Source organism: Pelodiscus sinensis, chromosome 17 (assembly GCF_049634645.1).
Source record: "Pelodiscus sinensis isolate JC-2024 chromosome 17, ASM4963464v1, whole genome shotgun sequence".
Taxonomy (NCBI): Eukaryota; Metazoa; Chordata; order Testudines; family Trionychidae; genus Pelodiscus; species Pelodiscus sinensis.
In genome coordinates this window covers 30082271-30104384 of record NC_134727.1, presented here as the reverse complement: position 1 = coordinate 30104384, position 22114 = coordinate 30082271, and the positions used below count along the sequence as shown (strand labels likewise).

Here is a 22114-nt window from a genome sequence, read left to right as displayed (position 1 = left end):
TGTGTGTCGTTCACCTTTGGTGCTGATTGCACAGAATACTTGCTGTGTTTCCTTGTGAACACAAATTTGTCAATAGCTAATTCCCATTTCTGTAAAGACAAGAGACATTTAGCTAAGGAACAAAAACAGCTGTTTTGAGGCTGATTGCTTCAGTTTTACTAATTAGCACCAGCTGATATGCCCTGCTTGATCTACACTTCAGTCAGCTTTTTTGTTGTTGTTGTTATTAAAGAGACTGAAATAATGAGATGCTATTGACACATTCTGCAACAGGCAGCTTTTATGATTAATTCACTCCTTTTGTCTGTTCACTGCAACCTGTAGAAAGCTAATGAGAGAAACTGATACCAGCATTGTTCAAAAAAAGGACAAGGGAATTAGCATAAATGTCTGGCAAGTGATCCACCTGACAGTGTCAAGAACCAGACACACCCAGGAAAGATCCAATCCTTTATTACGGACCATTATGAAATTCCTCAACTGAGCGAATTTAAATTGGTACTTTCAGGAAATCTGAATATTTTCAAATCTGATCCTTTGACTGCTAAACAATTCTCTCTACCTTCATTATTGGAATCCACAAGTATCCATCAGAAAAAAGGTAGATTACATTCTATTTGAATCTGTATCAATATAGATGTTTTCAGCTGATTTAAGGGTATTTTCATTTCTACCTGCTACTAAAAAGACACTTAATAGATGGGACTTTAGTTTTATATACGGTATGCTGAGTGACTGATAGAATTAAAAGCACAATAAAAACATTCAAACACATGTACCTGGGTTTATAAGAAGCTGAGCTCCCTGTACCTGAGCTTTGGGTCATGTCTATGGTGTTTGGGAAATAAAATTGTCAAATAAAGGATGGATAAGTTTGCCTGCATGTGTCATTTGGGCTGGGAAATAAAACATGTTTTGATTCATTATTAGGCCTAGCAACTATTAAGGCTATTTATCTGACTCACCCTTTCTGTGTGATCTACCTTTTCTGTTGCTTCACAATAGATTTTGAGTCAGTCGTATTTCCTTGAAGGAAATCTTTGAGATCATAGCATGGACAAAGTCCTTGGAACTTGTATTTGCTGGGTTTGAGGAGTTTGGGGCTAGGAATTAATAAGCCTGTTCTTAATCTCATTAATTAAAGATTTTTTTTGTACTTTTTAAATTTGTCTAGCTAGATGTCTGCATTTTGCTGTTTATTCATTACAATTTTTTGCTTCCTATCAGTTAACTATTTCTCAAATCAACACATTCTACTTCTTATACTTAGTTATTTCTTTACTTTCATAGACTTTCATGTTTCCAGATTTCAGAGGCAGCCTTTACGTTTAAACAATCTACAGTGGTTTGACTCTGAAATGAAACTAAGTCCGCTGATTTTCTTATACTCATTTTCTGACTTACAGCATGTACCACTGCTCTATTAACTGTGGAATGTAAACTCCAGAGTTCTGGTCCAAGCAAGAGATAATTTGCACCAGATTCATATTTCGTTTACACTCATTTAAACCCTGTGTTACTCCATTGAATCAACAGGCCACTCACTAGCTACCAAATATATAAGCCGGGTTTGGGGCTTCAGAACATCTGGTCCAAAAATGTATAAAAATAGGCAGAAACCTTAAACATTTCACTTTCGGTTCTCCCCCAACTTCTCCCATCTCATCTCTCCTTGAAGAAATTCCTAAATTTGATACACATTCAGATACAGAAACACTGTAAAAATATATCCTTGGACATAGGCCCATTTTTCTGTTTCTCCTTTCATTTGGTTTTCTTCTATCCACCCCACATCCCAAATGAACTTAGTCATTTGTTATTCAGTGCTAACTGCTAAAGGTTCAAAAAACTTGTCAAGGGAGAAACATCATGCCTCACACTATCCAAGAAATTAAGAAATCACCTGATAAGTATTTTATACAAGAAACAGAAAACCATGAAGAATGACATTTCTAACTTAGATCGTCTCATCTCAAGACAAACATCCACACCGACTGACACCTTGCAAGACTTTTGTTCCACCAGACAAGAAATCTACTATACACATTTCTATTTCCTACAACAAAGAAAAAACAATAAATTTTCTAACCTGCTCCATACCACTGGCTACAACAGCAACTGCCTCAACCCACCGGATAATATTGTTAATCTCTCCAGCTACAAACTCAATCCAGCAGAAGAGTCTGTCTTGTCCCGGGGTCTCTCTTTCTGCCCCACGTCCCCCACAAACTGGATACAATTTTGTGGTGACCTTGAGGCTTTTTTTCGCCGCCTCTGCCTCTGAGAATATTTCCAAACCACCAATGAACATCAATCTGACCTACCAGATCCCCCCTATCAACACCAAAGGAAAAATAATTCTATATGGACTCCCCCTGACGGTCGGAATTACAATCTGGATTTCTATATACAAAGCTTCCGCAACAACGCACAGACTGACATTATTCGCAAACGACAACAAGCGACATGCAATCTTAGCCGCACTGAACACCATGCCATCCAGAGTCTCAAAAACAACCTGGACATTATAATCAAACCAGCTGACAAAGGGGGTGCTGTGGTCATTATGAATAAGGCCGACTATAACCAGGAGGCAACCAGACAACTCTCGAATACCACATTTTACAAACCTCTCCCCTCTGATCCCACCTTGGAATACCAAAAGAAACTAAACTGTCTCCTTAAAAGCCTCCCCACAGCTACTCGGGAACAAATCCACACAGAAACACCTTCTGACCCCTGACCAGGATTGTTCTATCTGCTTCCCAAGATCCATAAACCTGGGCACCCCGGACGTCCCATCATCTCTGGTATTGGCACGTTCCCTACTGGTCTATCCAGCTATGTAGACTCTCTTCTCAAACCCTTCGCAACCAACACCCCCAGCTATCTCCGAGACACTACTGACTTCCTAAGGAAACTACAAAACATCGATAACCTCCCCAATAACACCATCCTTGCCACCATGGATGTAGAAGCTCTATATACCAACATCCCACATGAAGACGGATTACAAGCAATTAGAAACACTATCCCAGAGGACACTACTGCCAACCTGATAGCAGACCTATGTAACTTTGTTCTCACCCACAATTATTTCCAGTTTGAGAACAACTTATACCTCCAGATCAGCGGCATAGCCATGGGTACACGCATGGCCCCACAGTATGCTAACTTCTTTAAGGCTGACCTAGAACAACGTTTCCTCAACTCCCATCCCCTTTCACCCCTTCTCTACCTACGGTACATCGATGACATCTTTATGATCTGGACGCATGGCCAAGAAACACTTGAGATATTCCACAGAGATTTCAACAACCTACACCCCACCATCAACCTCAGCCTGGACCATTCTACACGAGAGATCCACTTCCTGGACACCACAGTACAAATCAACAATGGAAAATTAGACACCACTCTCTACAGAAAACCCACCGACTCATACAGTTACCTACATGCTTCCAGCTCCCATCCAGAACACACCACACGATCCATCGTCTATAGCCAAGCCCTTCGATACAACCGCATCTGCTCTAATCCCACTGACAGAGACCAGAAGCTTCAGGATCTCTACCAAGCATTTATAAACCTCAACTACCCACCCAGAGAAATAAAAAAGCAAATTGAAAGAGCCAGACGAATACCTAGAAACCATCTACTTCAAGACAAACCCAAGAAAACCAACAAAAGAACACCACTTGTCATCACCTACAACCCCCAACTTAAACCTGTCCAACACATTATCAATAAACTACAGCCTATACTGGAACAGGATACCATACTCCAAGAGGCTCTGGGAGACAGACCCATAGTCTCCTATAGACAACCACCTAACCTCAAGATGATTCTTACCAACAACCACAGGACATACCACACTAATACCAACCCTGGTACCTTCCCTTGCAACAAACCCTGTTGCCAGCTTTGTCCACATATTCATTCTGCTGATACCATTATTGGACCTAACCAAGTGAGTTATAAGATCAAGAACACATATTCCTGCGCATCCAGAAATATAATTTATGCTATCATGTGCCGAAAGTGTCCGTCTGCTATGTACATTGGACAAACATCTCAGACACTTCGCCAAAGGATTAATGCCCACAAAACAGATATCAGACAGGATCACAAAGAAAAAACAGTTTCTTGCCATTTTAACCAGAAAGGACACTCTCTCAATGACTTAACCACCTGCATTCTGCTGCAAAGACCTTTTACATCTGCACTTGAAAGGGAATCCTCTGAACTGTCATTCATGGTAAAATTCGACACTCTCCGCGAAGGAATGAACAAACACTCAAACTATCTTACCCATTACCAAGATAGCTTCCCCAATTATCACCGCTAATACCATTAGCTCACAGACATCCCACTCTCCCCACCTCTAATATCATCAATTCACAGACACTTACCTTCCTTCCTCCCCCCCCCCCCCCCCCGCATCCTCCTCCTGTTCTGAAATGTGATTTGTCCTTTTCATATGTGTTCATTTTTTTTAATTGTATCCTTTGGTATATATGGTTGTGACTATTTTCTTCCACTATTTGATCTGAGGAAGTGGGTCTGGCCCACGAAAGCTCATCACCTAATAAACCATCTTGTTAGTCTTTAAAGTGTTACATTACCCTGCATTTTGCATCTCCTCTTTGAATCTGTTCCCTTTAGAACAGCTGGTGCACTCTGCCTACTCTGTCTGGAACCAGCTACAGTACATTGTAATTTCACTCACTGCTATAAAATGGCTTGGAGTGTACTTTTGTAGGTTATTAACACTCCTTCAGAAATCATCTCCCTCTACTAGTCAACACATGACTAAGTCAATTCCAGTTCATGAAGAAAGATGATCAGGATAAATTTTTATTCCTAGGAAATGATTACTATGATGCACTTTACAGATACTGAGCTTAGCTAGTCTCTGATTAAATTCTTTGTTCTTACCAATCAGGACACCATGGGAGACTGTGAAACAAGGATAATTAGTCACATAGATCACCTCAGTATGCTTTCCCCACAGCTTCCAGTAATAGTGATAATGTCTGTAAGGTAAGAAGCAGGGTTTTCTGGGTAAGGTACCGGACTGGGCCTCAGGTAGTCTCAGTCCCAGCTCTAGCTCTGCTTCAGACTTTTCTTAGAGATTTTGGGCAAATCCCTTAATCTCACCAGGGCAGATGTACAAAGGCATTTTGGGGCTTGAATAGGTGCATAGAGCTAGATCCACACATGGATTTAAGTGCCTAACAGTCACTTTAGCTATCCAAATCTAAAATCGACAGTCTTGAAACCCCTGTCCTGCTACCACCTCCTGTAAGCACCTGAAGTCCCTAGCACCTGTATTTCCAGTTAGTTGTTCAGTGCCCAAGCTCTGGTGGGATTCACAAACTTGGTGCCCCCCTGCCTAATTCACTTCTGGCACCCACTTCCATGGGCATGCTGAGAAGCACATTTAACTGATTAGGGCACACACCAAACAACTGGAGGAAGAAAAAGGTGGGGCTACCTACCCCCATTATATCTGATAGCCCAGTGGTAAAAGCATTGATGCAGGAAGCCCAAAGTTAAACCCCCCACTCTGAGTGAGTTGGAATAAGGACCTACCAGGTCTCTCACCATCATGGCATTTGTTCTGACCACTGAGCTATGGGGGTGATGTTTTGTCGATCTTTTCCTATTCCAGAAGCAGGATGAAGATATTCCTCTTTGTTGTATAAAATACTTAACTATTCCTTGGAGTAGAAACCTTAACTTGGGTTTCCCACCTTCTTGGGTAAGTGCCCTAACCAGTAGGTGATAGAATCTCTCATTCATTGACTGAAGGTTTAAAGAATTTTATACAAAATAGAATGTCAATGGGAGAGAATGTGGAAGATCTTCCGCGAGCTATAGCTCATAGACTCATAGACTTTAAGGTCAGAAGGGACCATTATGATCATCTAGTCTGACCCCCTGCACAGTGCTGAATGGTTAGGGGGTCTGGAAACCTCACTCATAGCTGTAGCCTCACAGGAGCAGGGTTCTAATGTGAGCCATGGCAACACTTTACCTCCCTCCCCTCTGGAGAGCTACACAACTCCTGAAAAGATGAGGTATTAATTTCTGCTGAAAGTCAATGGGATGTATTCACCTAACTCACTTCTTCAAATGCTGCCTCCTTAGATGACTAAATACTTTAGTAAATGTGGCTCCCTGTGCCTCAGTTTCATGATGAGATTAATGAACCCCTGTGTTACAGGAGAGGTGGCAGGACACATGCATTGGGTTTGCTGTGAGACGATAAGGTTTTCGGTGATATATGCCATAAATAAGGACCAAACCAACTTAAGGGGTGGGTAAACAATTTTTTTGCTTCTATTGGGGGGGTCTTTAAAAGAAATACTGGCTTCTAATGAACTCAATAGAAAATCTGATACTGACATTGGTGGGGGCTAAGATTTCCTCCATAGGGTTCTGGAACAGTTTCCCTGGCATACACTCTTCTTCTTGTATTGTCCTTAACCATTCTGAAGTAGCTGTGTTATTCTGAGAAAAAACATTCAAGTTCCTGGCTTCTGTATCTTCATCTTTCCCCACACTAAGGGTGCATCTACACAGCACCCTAAGCTCCAACTAAGTATCTTAGTTCGAATTTATTTCAAAATAGCTTATTTTGAAATTTGGCATGTCTACACAGTGCCAAATTTCAAAATAATGCACTATTTTGAGGCATCCATTATCCCTCATGCAGCAAGATTTACTGAGATGGTGATATAGCGTGCCTGTTATTTAAAAAATTATTTAAAAATAACAGATGGCTTGTGTAGACGCAGAGTAGCTATTTTGGGATCCCTCCAGTATCCTGAAATAACTGCACAATGTAGATGTACCCTTACTTACTGGCTCTTAAATCATGGAAGATAAAGTCTAAATTTGCTATCATTTCAGTTTGCTCATTTCTGGTTTTAACTAACTCTCACTTACAATAAATGCAATATTCCTCCAATTCCAATTCTGTCTGCTCTGAGTGATTCAGCAAAGGAAAACCAGCCTGGTGGCAAAACTGAATGTCAGTCATTAATAAGAAATTCCCTTGAGTCAATGCAATACTTTTCTAGGTCTCAGGCAGTGGAGCAGACATTTCAGTTTGTACTCACTGTGCCTTTGTACATTTATGTGAAACAAATTATAACAGAAGATACAGAATGTGCACAAGGAAGAGATAGCATCCTTGCCTCTCCTGCTCCAAAAAAAGAAGCCAATAAGCATTTATCTCTTATTTTTGTCCAGGAGGAGAGCATAAAACATTCAGCAAATAATTTAGTCTTGGCAAATTTTAACCCATTCAACTCATTTCATAAGGAATCAGAACAAAATTAGTTGAAAAATAAACAGTAGAAGGGGGCAAATCTCGTCCTTAGTCAGTAATTATTCCCACTGAAATGCTTGTTCCCTCAGTGAAGAAAGGAGGATTTAGTCAAAGGTCTGTAATGGGGAAAAAGTCATGCCTGTTAATCTAGGTTTCCAGTAACAGTATATCAAAATCTAGGAAACAATAGAAACAAGCTTTTAAATGCCCATTCACCTAAGATCATCTGTGGCACAGCAATATTTTATAGCTATAATTTAAATGAATTATAATTTAAATAAATTATAGCTAAATTATTTATTGTGCAGGATTCTGTTGAGAATTCGGAGAAAATCTTAGTTTTGGACAACTCTCAGGTAGAAATCCCCATACGCGCATGTGCTTTGTATTGAAGCAATATACACTAGGCTTTTGTCTTCAGATTAGCTCACAAAAGACTGCCTCCTTTACTCTGAATTGAAGTTATATGAATTTGGATTGGCTTGAATGCTAGCGTGGCCTTCACTGGTATTGATAAGTAGCAGAAGGAGAAGAAAATCCGTACTGCTGCATGAGCACAGAATTGTGAGGAAGCGTACAGAATGATTTCACTGATTTTTGTCTTGGCCTTGATTTCAGTTGGTAAGTTTATAAAAAAAGATTAATTGGCTGAATGAACTTAAACTGATCCAAATAGTGTTGCATTGACCTAATTGAGATCTATGAATAAAAGATGCTATATAAGAGCTAGTTATTATTAATTATTATTAAGCTTTTAACTGCAAATTCTATAGAGGTTTATTTTTTCAAAAGGATCTGATAAAATTGATTTTAAAAGATTATCTATATATAATATAGATATCATATCTAGATAATATCTATAGACAACCCAAGTAAAAAATCAGTTAAGAGATTATCAATATTTTCAGCATTACAGAGTTATTTCTAGAAGGGTAGTTGCCAAGAGGGCTTTAAATAGAAACGTGGGGACTGGAAATTGTTGGGTGATTCTAGTCTCTACTTTCTCATTCAGCAGCTCTTATTTAATCAAAATGAAACTGATGAGAACCTAACAGATTTGCTGATAGGGATATTTGCTGCTATTCAGTACTGAGCAGTTTATTTTTGTAATGAAATATTTTGAAATAAAAGCTGTTGGAAAACATCTGCAATGGTTGGTGTGGCTAGTGTTAAATAGAACTGTCTTAATCTCTGTGGGTTAATTAGGGAGGAGATCAAGTTTGATAATTTTTTGAAAAAACTTTCTGAAATGTTTATAAAATGTTAGGGGAAGTTTTGGGGAAAATATTTTTGCACTTTCTTGACAACCAAGTAAGAGTCTCTTACTTGCCCTGAACAGAGTACAACTTCATGAATGGTATTGCTGTATCTTACTTTTTCATTTGCAAGGGGAAGAAAGTTGGCTATTAAATCTCCCTTTGTGATTTCCTTTCCTCCCAATCCTCTCTTTGCCTACTGTTTGCAGTTGGAAGGAGGAAGAACTTGCGGGTATAAATATTAACATTAATAAGCATGGTATAATCAAGGTTCTGAAATTCACATCTCAAGTGAATACCCTCGGAAGGGGGGATAACACCACCCCTTTATTGTTGCTGCTGTTTGGTGGGAAAGGTTTTTCTAAGGCTGAGTTAACAGGGCAGCTGTATTTGTGATCACAAACCAAAGACTGCAAGTTCACAAAGACAGATCCAATCCCCTGGGATCGGATTCTGCATAAACATAGGAATCTGAACTAGCAGCTCAGATCATGGAGACTAGGATCCAAATATGCAGCTGAGGGATTTTTCTACATGCTTCTCAAGGAAACATTTGGAATCTAGCTGAGACAAACCATCCCATCAGTAGCCTGGAATAAGCAGTTTCCTCAGGACTTTCAACTTAGCCTCTTGATAACTGGAGAATATAGGTTCACGCTGCTCCTTTCTGGTATCATTTAGATGCAGAGAGGAACAACTAGGTTATACCTAAAATCTTAGCATATGGTCACTGATCATGCTAAGAAATAAGTTTTCAATTGGTTAAAAGTTTATAATTTTAGAAATCAGACCAGGCCTACAAAAACAACAACAAAACTAAGTTGTTTGTCTTAACAGAGGGTGAGTGACATTCTAAATTAATCCTTTTAATCTCCCTTAAAAAAAAAGACCAGGGCACTTATTTCAGTTAGAATTCCAACCCAGATGACTTATTTTAGACAACATGTCAGAAAAGACTCAACTCAGCTTTCATAGTGGCACAACCAGGAACACTGTAAGGTGAAGTGAGGATTTCCTCAGGATCTTTATTAGCACTTATTTGCTATTCAGTTATTCTTTGTTGCTTCACTGTAATAGCCTAGCATCACATGTCTGAGACATTTCTCAACAAAGTCTTTTCTTGATAGTTGCTGCCAATATTAACTGTGAGAAACAAGAGGGGAAGTGCCATGACTATCGGTATATGAGGTGCTGGTCTGAGATGCTTTCTGGATTGTGTGGAAGTGATAAAAATCAAAAATGCTGCCTGCCTTGCCATGTGAATTGTAAGTACAAGTTATTTTACAGCCTAAATGATACCAGGTTTCCAAGGTATACATTTATAACACATCAGTACTGCATGAGAATAGTCTTAGAAAGACATAAGATAGTTCATTGGACCAACTTCTGTTGGTGACTGAGACAAGATTTTGAGCTTTACAGAACTCTTCTCCAATTCTGGGAAAAGTATATAGTGTCAAGGTTCAATAAAAGGCTGAAGAGAGAGTTTACTGTAAGCAGTTAGAAAAGATTCTAAGGAGCCATTCAACATGAAGTGGGCCCACATCTGACATGCGACAAACCTTGGTTTCCTCTCATCCTTTACCAGAAGTTTTCTTTTGAGGTACATCCCCTTCTCTTCCCTCAAATTCCATAGGTGAGATAGAGGGTGATGGGCTGGCTGCTTCTTTCCACCATTTTGTACTTTCATGGAAATGTTGAGGAGACTCCTTCTTTCCATCCATATCCATGGGAATGATCATCTCTCAGGGTGGCTTTTTATCCCTAAGTTAATAGGAAAACCAAAGAAACACTTCTCTTCCTGGTTCTTCTGCAGTAGCTCTTTACATTCTCCAGAGCTGAGATGCCAAGGGTAAAATTGAACTCCGGGGAAACCTCATCCAGAGTATAGAAAACCAGCATAAATGGGCTTGAACCAGGCCTGGTAGGAATTCTTTAACCCCACATGTCACCTGGTCACTCTGCTGAGGTCAAGCTGAAATCTTCCTCTTCTAAAAATATTGCAGATTTAGCCAGATGATGGTTACAAAGGAGGAGAATGGTGTGCTTTCTTCTGAAGGCATATGGGTTGGACCTCAGTTCTAGTAAGGTACTATCTATTCACCTGTTTCACTATTGTGTGGTACTGAGATTACACGTAGATCTCCATATGCAGCTGTGGGCAACCAATATCAATAAGGTGACAGCAAACTGAAGTGGTACTAAAATAATACAATACTAGAACTGAAAGGGACCTCAAGAGGTCATCAAGTCCAGGCCCTTGCCCTTATGGCAGAACCAAGCACCATCTAGATCATCCCTGATAGATGTTTATTTAACCTGCTCTTAAATATCTCAAATGATGGAGAATCCACAGCTTCCTAGGCAATTTATTCCAGTACTTCTACACCTTGATTGTTAGGAAGTTTTTCCTAATGTCCAACTAAACCTTCCTTGCTGCAATTTAAGCCTATTGCTCCTTGTCCTAGCATAAGACCTTAAGTAGAATCAATTTTCTCCCTCCTCCTTGTAATACCCTTTTAGGCATTTGAAAGCTGTTAGTCCCCTCAAAGTCTTCTCTTTTCCTAACTAAACCAACCCAATTTTTTCAGTCTTCCCAAATGCTTTCTAACTCTTTAATCATTTTTGTTGCTCTTCTCTGGGCCATCTCCAATTTCTCCACTTTTTTCCTGAAATGTGTTGAGGCCTAATCAACACAGAAGAATGACATCTCGTGTCTTGTTCACAACACTCCTGTTAATACATCTCAGAATGATGTTTGCTTTTTTTTTTTTTTTTTTGTAAAAGTGACACCCTGTTGATTCATATTTGGCTTAAGGTCTGCTATGTCTCCTAGATCTCTTTCTGCAGTACTCCTTCCTAGTCAGTCACTTCCCATTTTCCCCATGGGAAATGATTATGAGGATTATAAGATTGGCGTTTGAGGAAAGATGAAAGAATATACATAATTTAGCTAAATAACAAAGGGAGTCAGGAAAACTATTGATATTTTCAGTAACTGAGAAAAGGGAGTAATTGCTTAAGGTTATTCAAGAGGGTATAAGGACAAGTAATGGGGTGAGTCCTTTACCACTGGTCTGGACACAGTCCTGGAGAAAATCATTCACAGCAGGACCTTACTAGCCATTTCCATGAATTTGTGCCAGGGCTTGATGGCAATGTCACTATGATCATGGTTACGAAAATAAATGGATAGTATCAATTTTTTTAAATAACTGTCTTATTTCTTAGGTAAAATGGATGAACATATGTGGTATGTGCTCCTTGATAGACCTTGTTTAAATCAGAGAGGGATATGTCAGTATAACGGCAATTATTGTTCTGGTGCATATTCTAACTATAGATGTGGAGGACCTAAAACACGCATCTGCTGTTTGCTACGTAAGTGCAATGACTGAGGCTAATCAAATAAAATGTGAAACGGATTTTAGGAACTTCACAAAAAGAACTAAATATTCACTTTCTTGTATTAAGAAAAGCAATTCACCTTATTTTATTTACAAATAGTTGGAAATATTTTGTGGATTTAGACTTTGAAAAGGATTGACCTTTGCAAGATATGAATTCCTACCATTAAATAATGCATTGGGAGTAGAAATGGTTGAAATGTTGCCCTCATAACTTTTAAAAAATTGCCTTTAATAAAACACCAGATGGTTTCATAATCCTCTACCCCTTTTCTTAAAGTGTCCAGTTTTTCATCAACATGAACATTATATATCAAAGATCCAGGTTTCTTGGCTTTTTTCTCCTTCTCTTCTATTTTTTCTGTGTTGCCACTACATATACAAAAACACAAACCAACAGCATTTCTTTTCATTATTGTACTGAATTTCATTCTAACATCCCTCCAATTTTAGGAAATCAAACATTTATGTTTTGAATCTCCTGCCACCAAATCTCCTTTTGTTTTGTTTTGTTTTTCACCAAGATAGGATAGGCAATTATTTGCCAAAGTATGTTTGATAGCATGAAAGGAAAGAAAGAATGGGGGCATAAAGGGGAGAAGGCTAAGAGTACATCCTTAATGTCTGCAAGTCCCATAATGAAATTATATGTAACCTATTTTTTTTCTTTTTTTTTTAAATATTACAGCTAGGTGAGGTCAGAAATAACAACTCCCTAAAGAAATATATCTGGAAGAGGAAGAGCCAAGAATATAAACTTAACTCTTAGTCTCCACACACCACCTCTATGTCACATTTCCTCCCTTTTCCAGAATAACCACAGTTTACTTTATTCGTGCTTCAGCATTTTCCATTTCGTGAATATCCTGTAATTTGGTATAACCACATTATTATAAGGTTTCCCATTTTTACATTCAGATATTCTCCAGACTAACTCCATGGCTTTTCCTAATATTTACTCTGAAGTTGTCTTATATCTAACATGAATAATAAAATAGACATATGTAACTGACCAGAAGACATCACATTTTTTGGTAAGACAAAGATGACCATTTCCTGGAACTGTCTAATAAGGTTCTATGTGTTCACATTTTTTTTAAGATAAGGTGGATTACTCAGTGTTCACCTTGTCAAGTACAAGAGTGTCCAATTAGCTGAACTCTTTCCCAAAAATGAGTGTCTACCCAAGTAGCTTTACAGATTACTTAGAATTCTCTTCCTACCTTCCATCACATTATCATTTTGAAATCAGGAGGTTATCTACAGACTGATGAAGAATGCAGAAAAAAAAAGATATCAGCAGTTTGTCCTTGAATTCTCTCCTTTTAAATTTTTAATCATTGATCAGTTGTTAAAAACACCCCAAACAAGTTAATTGCATTGCATTCTCCAAAACCACATCATTACTTTTGCCAAAGGTTTGGCCTTTCCATTCCATTAATTATCTGCCTTACTGTACGCCCCCAAAGGAAGACTCTGTTCTGGTTGGTATTTGGTTTACAAATTAAGTTCTCAACCAAAATAACAGATTCCTCTTAAATTTCCCTGGTGTCTGATTGGCTGGGAATTGAGACACCACCTCTCTTGGAATGCATAAATAGAAAGCAAAGTATTTTACATTCTTCATTGCAATCACAACTCTGGTGATGAAGATGAAGATGCTCATAGTCATCACAATCATTGTTGCTGCCTTGATTCCATCTGGTAAGTCAAAGTGATTTTGTAATGTTCCTGATATTAAGTTGACATTTTTTGCTGGAAATCATCTTTAGGAAACAAGGGCAGATCTGGATTCAATTGCCACTTCTGCTTTTCAAATTCACATCTAAATTTTGTATAAATACTTTAACAAGAAAGATGAAGATCCCAGTAAAATAAATAACAATGATCTATGTCTATTATGTGATAGAGACTATAGGCAGATAACAGTATATTAATTCCATCAGCAACTTTGGGTCTGTCCCAAAAAGCCTCTAAATGGGTTTAAATAATGACAAAGATCAAAAGGTTTAAACCATTTTAGATTGTGTCTCAGTCTGTGATTCTGTAATAAAAGAACCAGAAATATAGAGAAGGAAACATTCTCTGTTTTCAAGTGAATTGCTGTCATTCAGTGTAAGTTTGCTGGATGTGGTATTTTTCTGTTACTATTATAAAAGGCTTTTCCTCCAAGTTATCGACTCCTATTAAAAGTAAACAGGTTTGAATGACATACACACTTTTTACCCCAATATTTACTCTATATTCATTATGAAGGCCTCTGTACCGTCTTTTAGCGAATATACCCCGCACCCAAATATACCCCGCACCCAAATATTCCCTGTGGTTTTTTCTTTTTGAGTTAAAAAAAAAAAAAACTTGTATACCCTGTACACGAGTATAACCGCAGGGTATATACTGCTGTGCTGGGGGTATATTTATGGTGCAGGTGGGGACGGGGGGGGGAAATTAGTCAGCCACTCACCGCCCAGTTCCTATGCAGCCAGATGAGCGCTCCCTCTGCCCCTTCTTACAGCTGCGGAGGAACTGGGCGGTGAGTGCTCCCTTAGGCTGGAGGCTGCACAGGAACCAGGCGAGGGAGCGCTCACCACCCAAAGGCTGTGCAGGAACCGGGCAGTGTGTAAAAAAAAATTGTGTATACCCCGCACCCAAGAATACCCTGGCGGGGGGGGGGGGGGGGGGGGAGGGGAAAGGAGGCATGCGTGGTTTGTAAAAATAAATATAACCCACGGGTTATATTTGCTAAATTATGGTATTTCTCGCATCCTTTTTTCGCTAGCGATTTGGTAAATGCATCCACTTCTATATAGCCGGCGAATATCAATGTTTATGTAGGATACCACCACAGCTCCTAATTTAACACAAATACCTTTATTCAATCTAGAGGCCAAACTGTATGCAATTGCTCCCAACATGTCTAAAAGCTTAAGCAATAAACAGTTACCATCAGAGAATAATGCACACTCATAAGCATTTGATCAGAATATTCATGAAAAACTCAGTTCTGGGATAACCCTTGCATCCTGGCTTGCTTCAGTGTGATTGGCTAGGATCTGATCAATACCCTTAGCAAGCATGGTCCTTTTATACAGAGCAGCAAACAAATAATGTCATGATCTGTTACTATCCTAGCTAAAATTTGGTTCATTACACACAATCCTTTAATTGTTACAACCATTCCAGGTAAATGGGGTCTTTCCTAACCATTTTTCCTTCTATGTTATCAGTTACCTTTTAGGTCTCATTTTTCCTGTTAAGTCACATTCCAAGTCCAGTATTTCCAGTCAAGAATACCATTTTTCAAGGCCTTCCCATGACTGCAAGCCATATATTTGCTTTAACCAAGCTCATGTATCTACTTGTATACCAATGTTCTCCAACAACAGTTATATCTACAGTGTTTCTCTATGCAATCATTGCATCAGGAAATTAAAAAAAATGTTCCCAAGAGTTCCACAGGCTTCTTTAAATAATTGTAGAGAATTTAAAAATACTATTGAAGTGTGAAACCATAGAACTATCCCATCCTCTGTGTAGATAAAAATGTGGGTTTTTTTTCCATACTGTATGATTACTAGTTGGACTCATTATCAACACAGCCTAGATGCTTAGTGTTTTGTAGTATGACACACTGTAACCTTTTTCCTCTACTGCAAAAAGTAATAGAATGGCTGAAAAGGTGCCATGCTAGAATATTTCTATATTAAATTACTAAGGGACAGGTTCTGCTATATACACTCATATGCAAAAACAATAAAAATTGAATGTATCTAGAATGAAGTATTGTTATGAGCTGAGTAGAAACTTGTTAGACATAAAACTGCCACCTAAGACAAAAGGAGAGTGGGAAACTATAAGGGAAGTTTTTGCTGAGGATTGTTTTGGGCTGGTCTGGGATAGGAGGCAAAACTGGAATGATAGAGAGAGAGCACGTTCCTATAGGAATATCTGTGAAGTAGCTAACCCCTGGGAAAAAACTGCATATTTGACATCTAGGTCAGTGTTTTGATGTTCATCAGGATTAACCCCACCACAATCAAATCTCCATCACAATTTGCAATAAAAAACACCATCACCATTCACATGATGTGCCAATAGTACACAGTAGCAGCTACCCTGAAGAAGTCTGCTAAGATGTCTGGACACCCTGATCATGGTTGGGCAGTTCAGAAGGCAAAGCAGCTAGCTTGGCATACATGACTTTTGGCATCTCCCTGGTCACTGGCAAAAAGCCTTTGCAAGACACATCACCTAAGTGTTTCCATTTGTATGGACTGAGTGATCAGGTTATCAATAAAAACAACAAGGAGTCCATTGGCACCTTAAAGACCAACAATTTTATTATGGCATGCGGCTTTCATGAGTTGCAACTCATGCATCTGACGAAGTGAGTTGTAAATCATGAAAGCTTATGAAATAATAAAATTGTTAGTCTTTAAGGTGCCATGGGACTCCCTGTTGTTTCTGCTGACACAGACTAACACAGCTACCTTTGAAACAGGTTATCAATAGAAATCCTCTACAGGTCAATGGCAGGAAATGTGCTAGCAACAAATGTTGAAACAATTTATGGATATCCTTGAGCAAGAGAACGAGAATAAGTATTGATCATATTGAAACGCCTTGTTCTTGTGGGCAGAGCAATACATGAACTGAAATCTCTCTAATGCCTGACATGCACACAGTTTTTGTACTGTGCCTACCTGTGCCAGTTAGGATTGTCTTTTTTTTTTAAACACTGAAATAGTTACACCATTACAACCTCTCGTGTGGATGCAGTTATACCAGTATAAAGGTGCGCTAAACAAGCATAACTTATTCCCCTTCTTCTACAGGAAAGCCTATAAGCACCTTAAGAACCCTACAGAGTTACAGCTGTATTAGAGGGATTGTACTGATTTAATCACACTGTTTATATATGTGGGTAGATAGGCCCCAAGATTTTGCTTTGGTGTCTTCCCACGTACAATGCTCCCCTTTACAAAAAGATCCAAACACTTTCTTGAGGGAGACCTATGCTCCCTATAACTAGTTTAATTATACGGAATAGGGGCCTATAAAAAATACTCCTTCCCCGCACGCTCTATACCAATGCCCTGGAAGTACAAAGTTCTACTGTATAGCTTTGCCGTGCTCCCTTTCCCACTACCTTAAGTTGTTTATATATTGCCTGTTAAAAGGCAGGCTCTCGGCAACAGACATCTTGTCTTCTTATCTAACTGGAAAATGCTTAATATGTTGCTGTAGCAGCAACACAAATAATAGGCCACATTCTATATCCTTTGCACCCCTCTGAAAGAACAAAGGACACGGATACCTGGCTTAATTAGCCAGTCAGAAAATCACCTGGCACTGGACCATTTGGGGAACACAGTCAGCTCCATGCCATTGCCACCCCTACCTCCCACCACTTCTCCAAGCATCAAAAGGTCTTCTGGGAAGTAGAAGCTGATGTTCCTCATGATGGAAGCAAGGTGGCAGAAAATTAGTTTCACTCTTTTCTCCTCAACTACACCAAACAGAGCGCAGGCCCAGCAGGTGATATCAAAAGGAGATTTAAAATAAAACAACAACAACAAACCTACCACCCTGAAATAAGGAACAGTTTTAACGCAACATTGAGAAACATGTAGGCTTGCTTTCCACTTAGCACTTTTCGAAACACTCTGCAAAATACATTCAAGTCATTGACGCTTCATTTTAGCCTCGCATAGAATCTGAGCTAGAATGCTCTGGAGTCCAGGAAGGAACTTCATGGTGCTTTCTAAGAGGGCTGTGTAGAAACACAGGCATGGAGTAGTAGACCGATTATGTCCTGGCAATTATAGAACCCTTGCAGGATACAGCTCCCCAGCTCTGACTCAGGGCGAGAAAAAGCAAGAAAGGTGATTTCTCCTGCTGCCCTCAGGTAGAATCTCAATTTGCAGGTACATTAGAGTGTTATTTTTGTTTTCTGACTCTCTGGGAGAGCTAAGATTTCCTCTAAATAGTTAGAACTGATGGACAGCCAACATTCATAGACTTCTCTGACCCCACATGTATACTCTTCTCTACTTCCGAGCTAAATAATAAACTCGAACCCTTTTTTACCATCAATACATTTCTACTGAAGATGAAGGGCAGCATCTGACCTTAGTCTAAGGGCACGTCTAGACTACATGCCTCTGGCGACAGAGGCATGTAGATGAGGCTACGAGACATAGGAAAAAGAAGCGGTGATTTAAATAATCGCCGCTTCATTTAAATTTACATGGCTGCCGCGCTGAGCCGACAAACAGCTGATCAGCTGTTTGTCGGCTCAGCGTGATAGTCCGGACGCGAGGGTGTCGACATCAAAGGTATTTGTCGACCACCCAGGTAGTTATTATTCATTATTTCTTTTGCAGTATCATTCACATGTCCCACTCATGGGCCAGAATCCCACTGTTCCAGTGTTCTGCAAACATATGCATCTAAGAGAGCCCCTGCTTCAAAAAGTTTACAATTCAAGTAAAGCATGGGGATCCTTTCAGAGTTCTGCAAGAAAAACTTCTTGGTTGGATCAGATATACCTATGTGAAAAATATCAAAATCTTCCCTTCTAACCTGCGTATTCTATGTAACAGAAAAAAGAACACCACTCTGGTCACACGAACTTAAAGAAATCAAGAGTCATTCATCTGTGACACTCACACAAGCAATACATATTGGAAAAGTGACACATCAGAAATCATATTACTAAAGAAATTTCAGTGTCCTTCTATTTTCAATCTATTCGTTTAATACCAAACATGTAATATGTACTATTAAATCTTGGACAAGGTAAAAAAAAATGCTTCACTTTTGTATAATCTATTTCTTCTTAAGTTACTGCAGGACCATGGGGACAGGTATGTGAAGGGAATCCTACAAACGAAATAAGAGGCTGTGATGACTTTGGCTGTGGATATTATACTGCTCCAAGGTAGTATATGGAGATCACTTTTCATGTGTGTGGAATGTGTGTTTTGTTTGTTTATTGTTCCGACTAAAATGGTGAAAGAACTAAGAACTACAACTTCTGAGTTTAGCCATCTGTTAAAGCATTCAACACTTCCAACATGTGTCAGAAGGAGACCACTGCACAGCAGCTTGCCACACATGCATCACAGCAACAATCCTTCTAATGTGTATTAATCCTCATCTGACAAAATCATACTGAGAATAGAGGGAGATTTCTCCCCATGACCCATTCTGTTCTTGGCTCTGACTGATGGGTCCTTAGTTACATTAGTGCTATTTCTAAGAATTTTTGTGGTGGGGACAAGACATCTGATCTCTAGGACGTGGCAGGGCAGCACTAGTTAAGAAATAACACTGAAATGGTCCCAATTCTACATACTTGCATGATCCTCATAGCCCCAAGCTCATAGGTCAGATGCTTAGCCCATGTATGTCAGCATAGCAGAAATGAAGTCACTGGAGTTGAACTGATTTATACCAATGGACATTTCAATATCCTGTTGAGCCTTGCAAGAGAATGAAAAATCTGTAGTACCATGAACTAATTAGAGAACTGGTGAAAATATCAAAACTAATAATTTACCTTCTTGTCTCACAAAAAAAGGGCTTCTTTTCCTCCTAGGTCTTTTGGAGAAATTGTCCTTTTGCTCGAGGAATTTTTCTGGGTTTTTACAAATATCAGATACCTCAAAATGTGAAGGTTTTTTGGTTTGATTTTTATTTTTTTAACAAAGTGAAATATATATATATATATATATATATATATATATATATATATATATATATATAAAGGGGAAGGGAGGTTTTTACTTAGTTTTGTTTTAAAACCCTGGTATATCCCAAGAACACTCAAAAAGTGTAAACGTGAAGATTTTATTTTTTCAGTAATTTTCAGATTTTTGACTCATTCTGATTCATGACAAAGAGAAATTTGCAATGATTAAAACTGGACTGAAACTTCAAACCCTTCTGCCTCCATTGCACAAATACACATTTGAAACACAACCAAGCTAATAATGGTAGCCATGGCCCCTAAATAACCCACACATCTAATGTTAGGCTTTGGGGCTAATGAATATGTTAAACTGCATTGTCTCATACTTCCACATTTACACCTTTGCAGACAGCAAGGCAGTAGAATGCACCTAGGGGTGGATGTTACATGCCAAGATGGCTCAGCAGTGTATGCTCCCTTCACTGGCATGATTGATAGACGACACAACCCTGATGGTCCGAAATCTATCATTAAGAATGGTCTCCGACTTCGTGGATCTGGTAACTGAGCTACTATAAACCAATACTGATCACAGATTTATCGTTAAATAAGTTTACCTTCTATTCTTAATCAATTGAGAGATAAGGTAGAAGCACAACTTAAACTTAGAAGTTAAGCAAATCATAACTGTATAAAGTAGGCCAATACCAGTTTTTCCACTCAGAACTGTCTGGTTCTTTTTTTAAATACAAGTAAAACTTGTTCACTCAAATGCAAAGCAGGCCACATTCAACAGTGACATCTTCCTTTCCCGCAATAGCTTGCCACCCACTTCGACAAAGGAACACTTTTGGCCCTCATTTTTGAAGAAAACCAAGAGGAAAAGGAGAGGAGAAAAATAAAAGAGGGAGCTTGAAATACATGATAGTTTGTTTCCATAAGAAAAAAAATGATCCCTCCCTGAGGCTATGTACACTACACTGTTCTTCCAGAAAAAGCTACGCAACTTGCAAACTGCAATTTGATCAGCTTTTTCCGCTTCTTTTTTCGGAAGAGGCTTTTCCAACATTTGGCCTGTCTACACTAGACCACATATAAAAAAACCCCACTTTTTTGGAACATCCCTTTCTCCTTGTAAAATGAGGTTTACAAGGATGCCAAAAAAGTGTTTGCTCGCTCTTCCAAAAAAAATTTCGGAAGAGCAGATGCATTCCCTGGATATGGCAGAGTTTTTCCAGGATCCCTCTGGTATCCCAGAAAAACTCTGTAATGTAGACATACCCTGAGACACCAGGCTAATAAACCCAATACAATGAATGCTATTAGCTAGACTGCTCTAGTGCTAACACAAATGGCAGAACAAGATTGAAAGATAATATACTTGCCAGAATACAATTAGCTCAGCAATCAGATAATGATCAAAGTTTGATGTTTCCTTTATCCTTCCTAAATCTTTTCCCCCTCCTCTTCCCTCCTCTCAAGGTTTCTGTGTTAATATGTTCTTCGTCAAACCTGTTACATACAGAGGGTGGTTCAAAAAAGGGGAAAAAATTGCAGATATGCTGCCAATGCAAGAAGTACATCCTGGAATAATATCTTACGTTCACATCCAGAACTGTGACTTCGCCAATATCACTCACTACTTATAAATGGAAATGTATATTGAATGTAAATGTACAAGATCCCAAATAAAATCATCTGAGTGAACAAAAGGAAGTTTCTTCCTCTGATGGAGTAAATACTAAAATGCAGTCCATGAGAAAGGAAAAGATATTTTACACATACAGAAAAATAAAAGTGTATATTACTTCTGGGGGAATGCCACACCATTGCATGCCCATGGAATTCATGTCTCCCACAGGTTTCTTTGCTTCCCTGCAGAAAAATGACTTTGAGGGGCAAGCAAGGAAAGCCAAAAGAAGGGTCACACACCACTCCCCAAGGAATCTGGTGGAGAGGTAAATCACTGGGAGGAGGGGATGCTCTGGCCAATGGTTCCTAGTCTGTGCTGGACTCAGTTACTAATCTGGGGTGGGCTGCAGAGGGAGGGAAGATGATGGGACTTCCTCTTTCCCTGCATGGAGAAGCCAGAGACGGAGCTGAACCTCAGCTAAATTCTAACTTGATTAGCTTCACAGAGACTTACATCTTGTGAAATATTGGAATAGAACAATATGACTTTGTTACGAAAGACAGGCAGGGAATACAGGAAGGGGATGTTGGATTATACAGCAAGAATATGTACACTTGTTTGGCGGTCCAGAAGGAGGTGAGAGGCAGATTAGTCAAAAGTCTCTGTGTAAAGATATAGGGGGACAAGTAAAGGAGACATTATGCGAAGGGCCTGCACCAAATCAGGAAGAAGAGGTGAAGGAGGCATTTCTAAAACAGTTAACAACCATCAACAACAAAAGAC

The 22114-nt window shown here is 39.1% G+C and overlaps 1 protein-coding gene across 1 annotated transcript; it reads left to right on the top strand.

The window, feature by feature from the left end:
* The first annotated feature begins 7801 nt into the window (after positions 1-7801).
* On the top strand, positions 7802-21373 carry LOC112544637 (leukocyte cell-derived chemotaxin-2-like). The gene is made up of 7 exons (XM_025181196.2): positions 7802-7960; positions 9723-9860; positions 11827-11976; positions 12691-13706; positions 18849-18945; positions 20107-20258; positions 21181-21373. The coding sequence occupies exons 4-7, from the start codon at positions 13649-13651 to the stop codon at positions 21345-21347; spliced, it is 474 nt and encodes a 157-aa protein (XP_025036981.1). The 5' UTR covers positions 7802-7960; positions 9723-9860; positions 11827-11976; positions 12691-13648; the 3' UTR covers positions 21348-21373.
* The last annotated feature ends 741 nt before the right edge of the window (positions 21374-22114 follow it).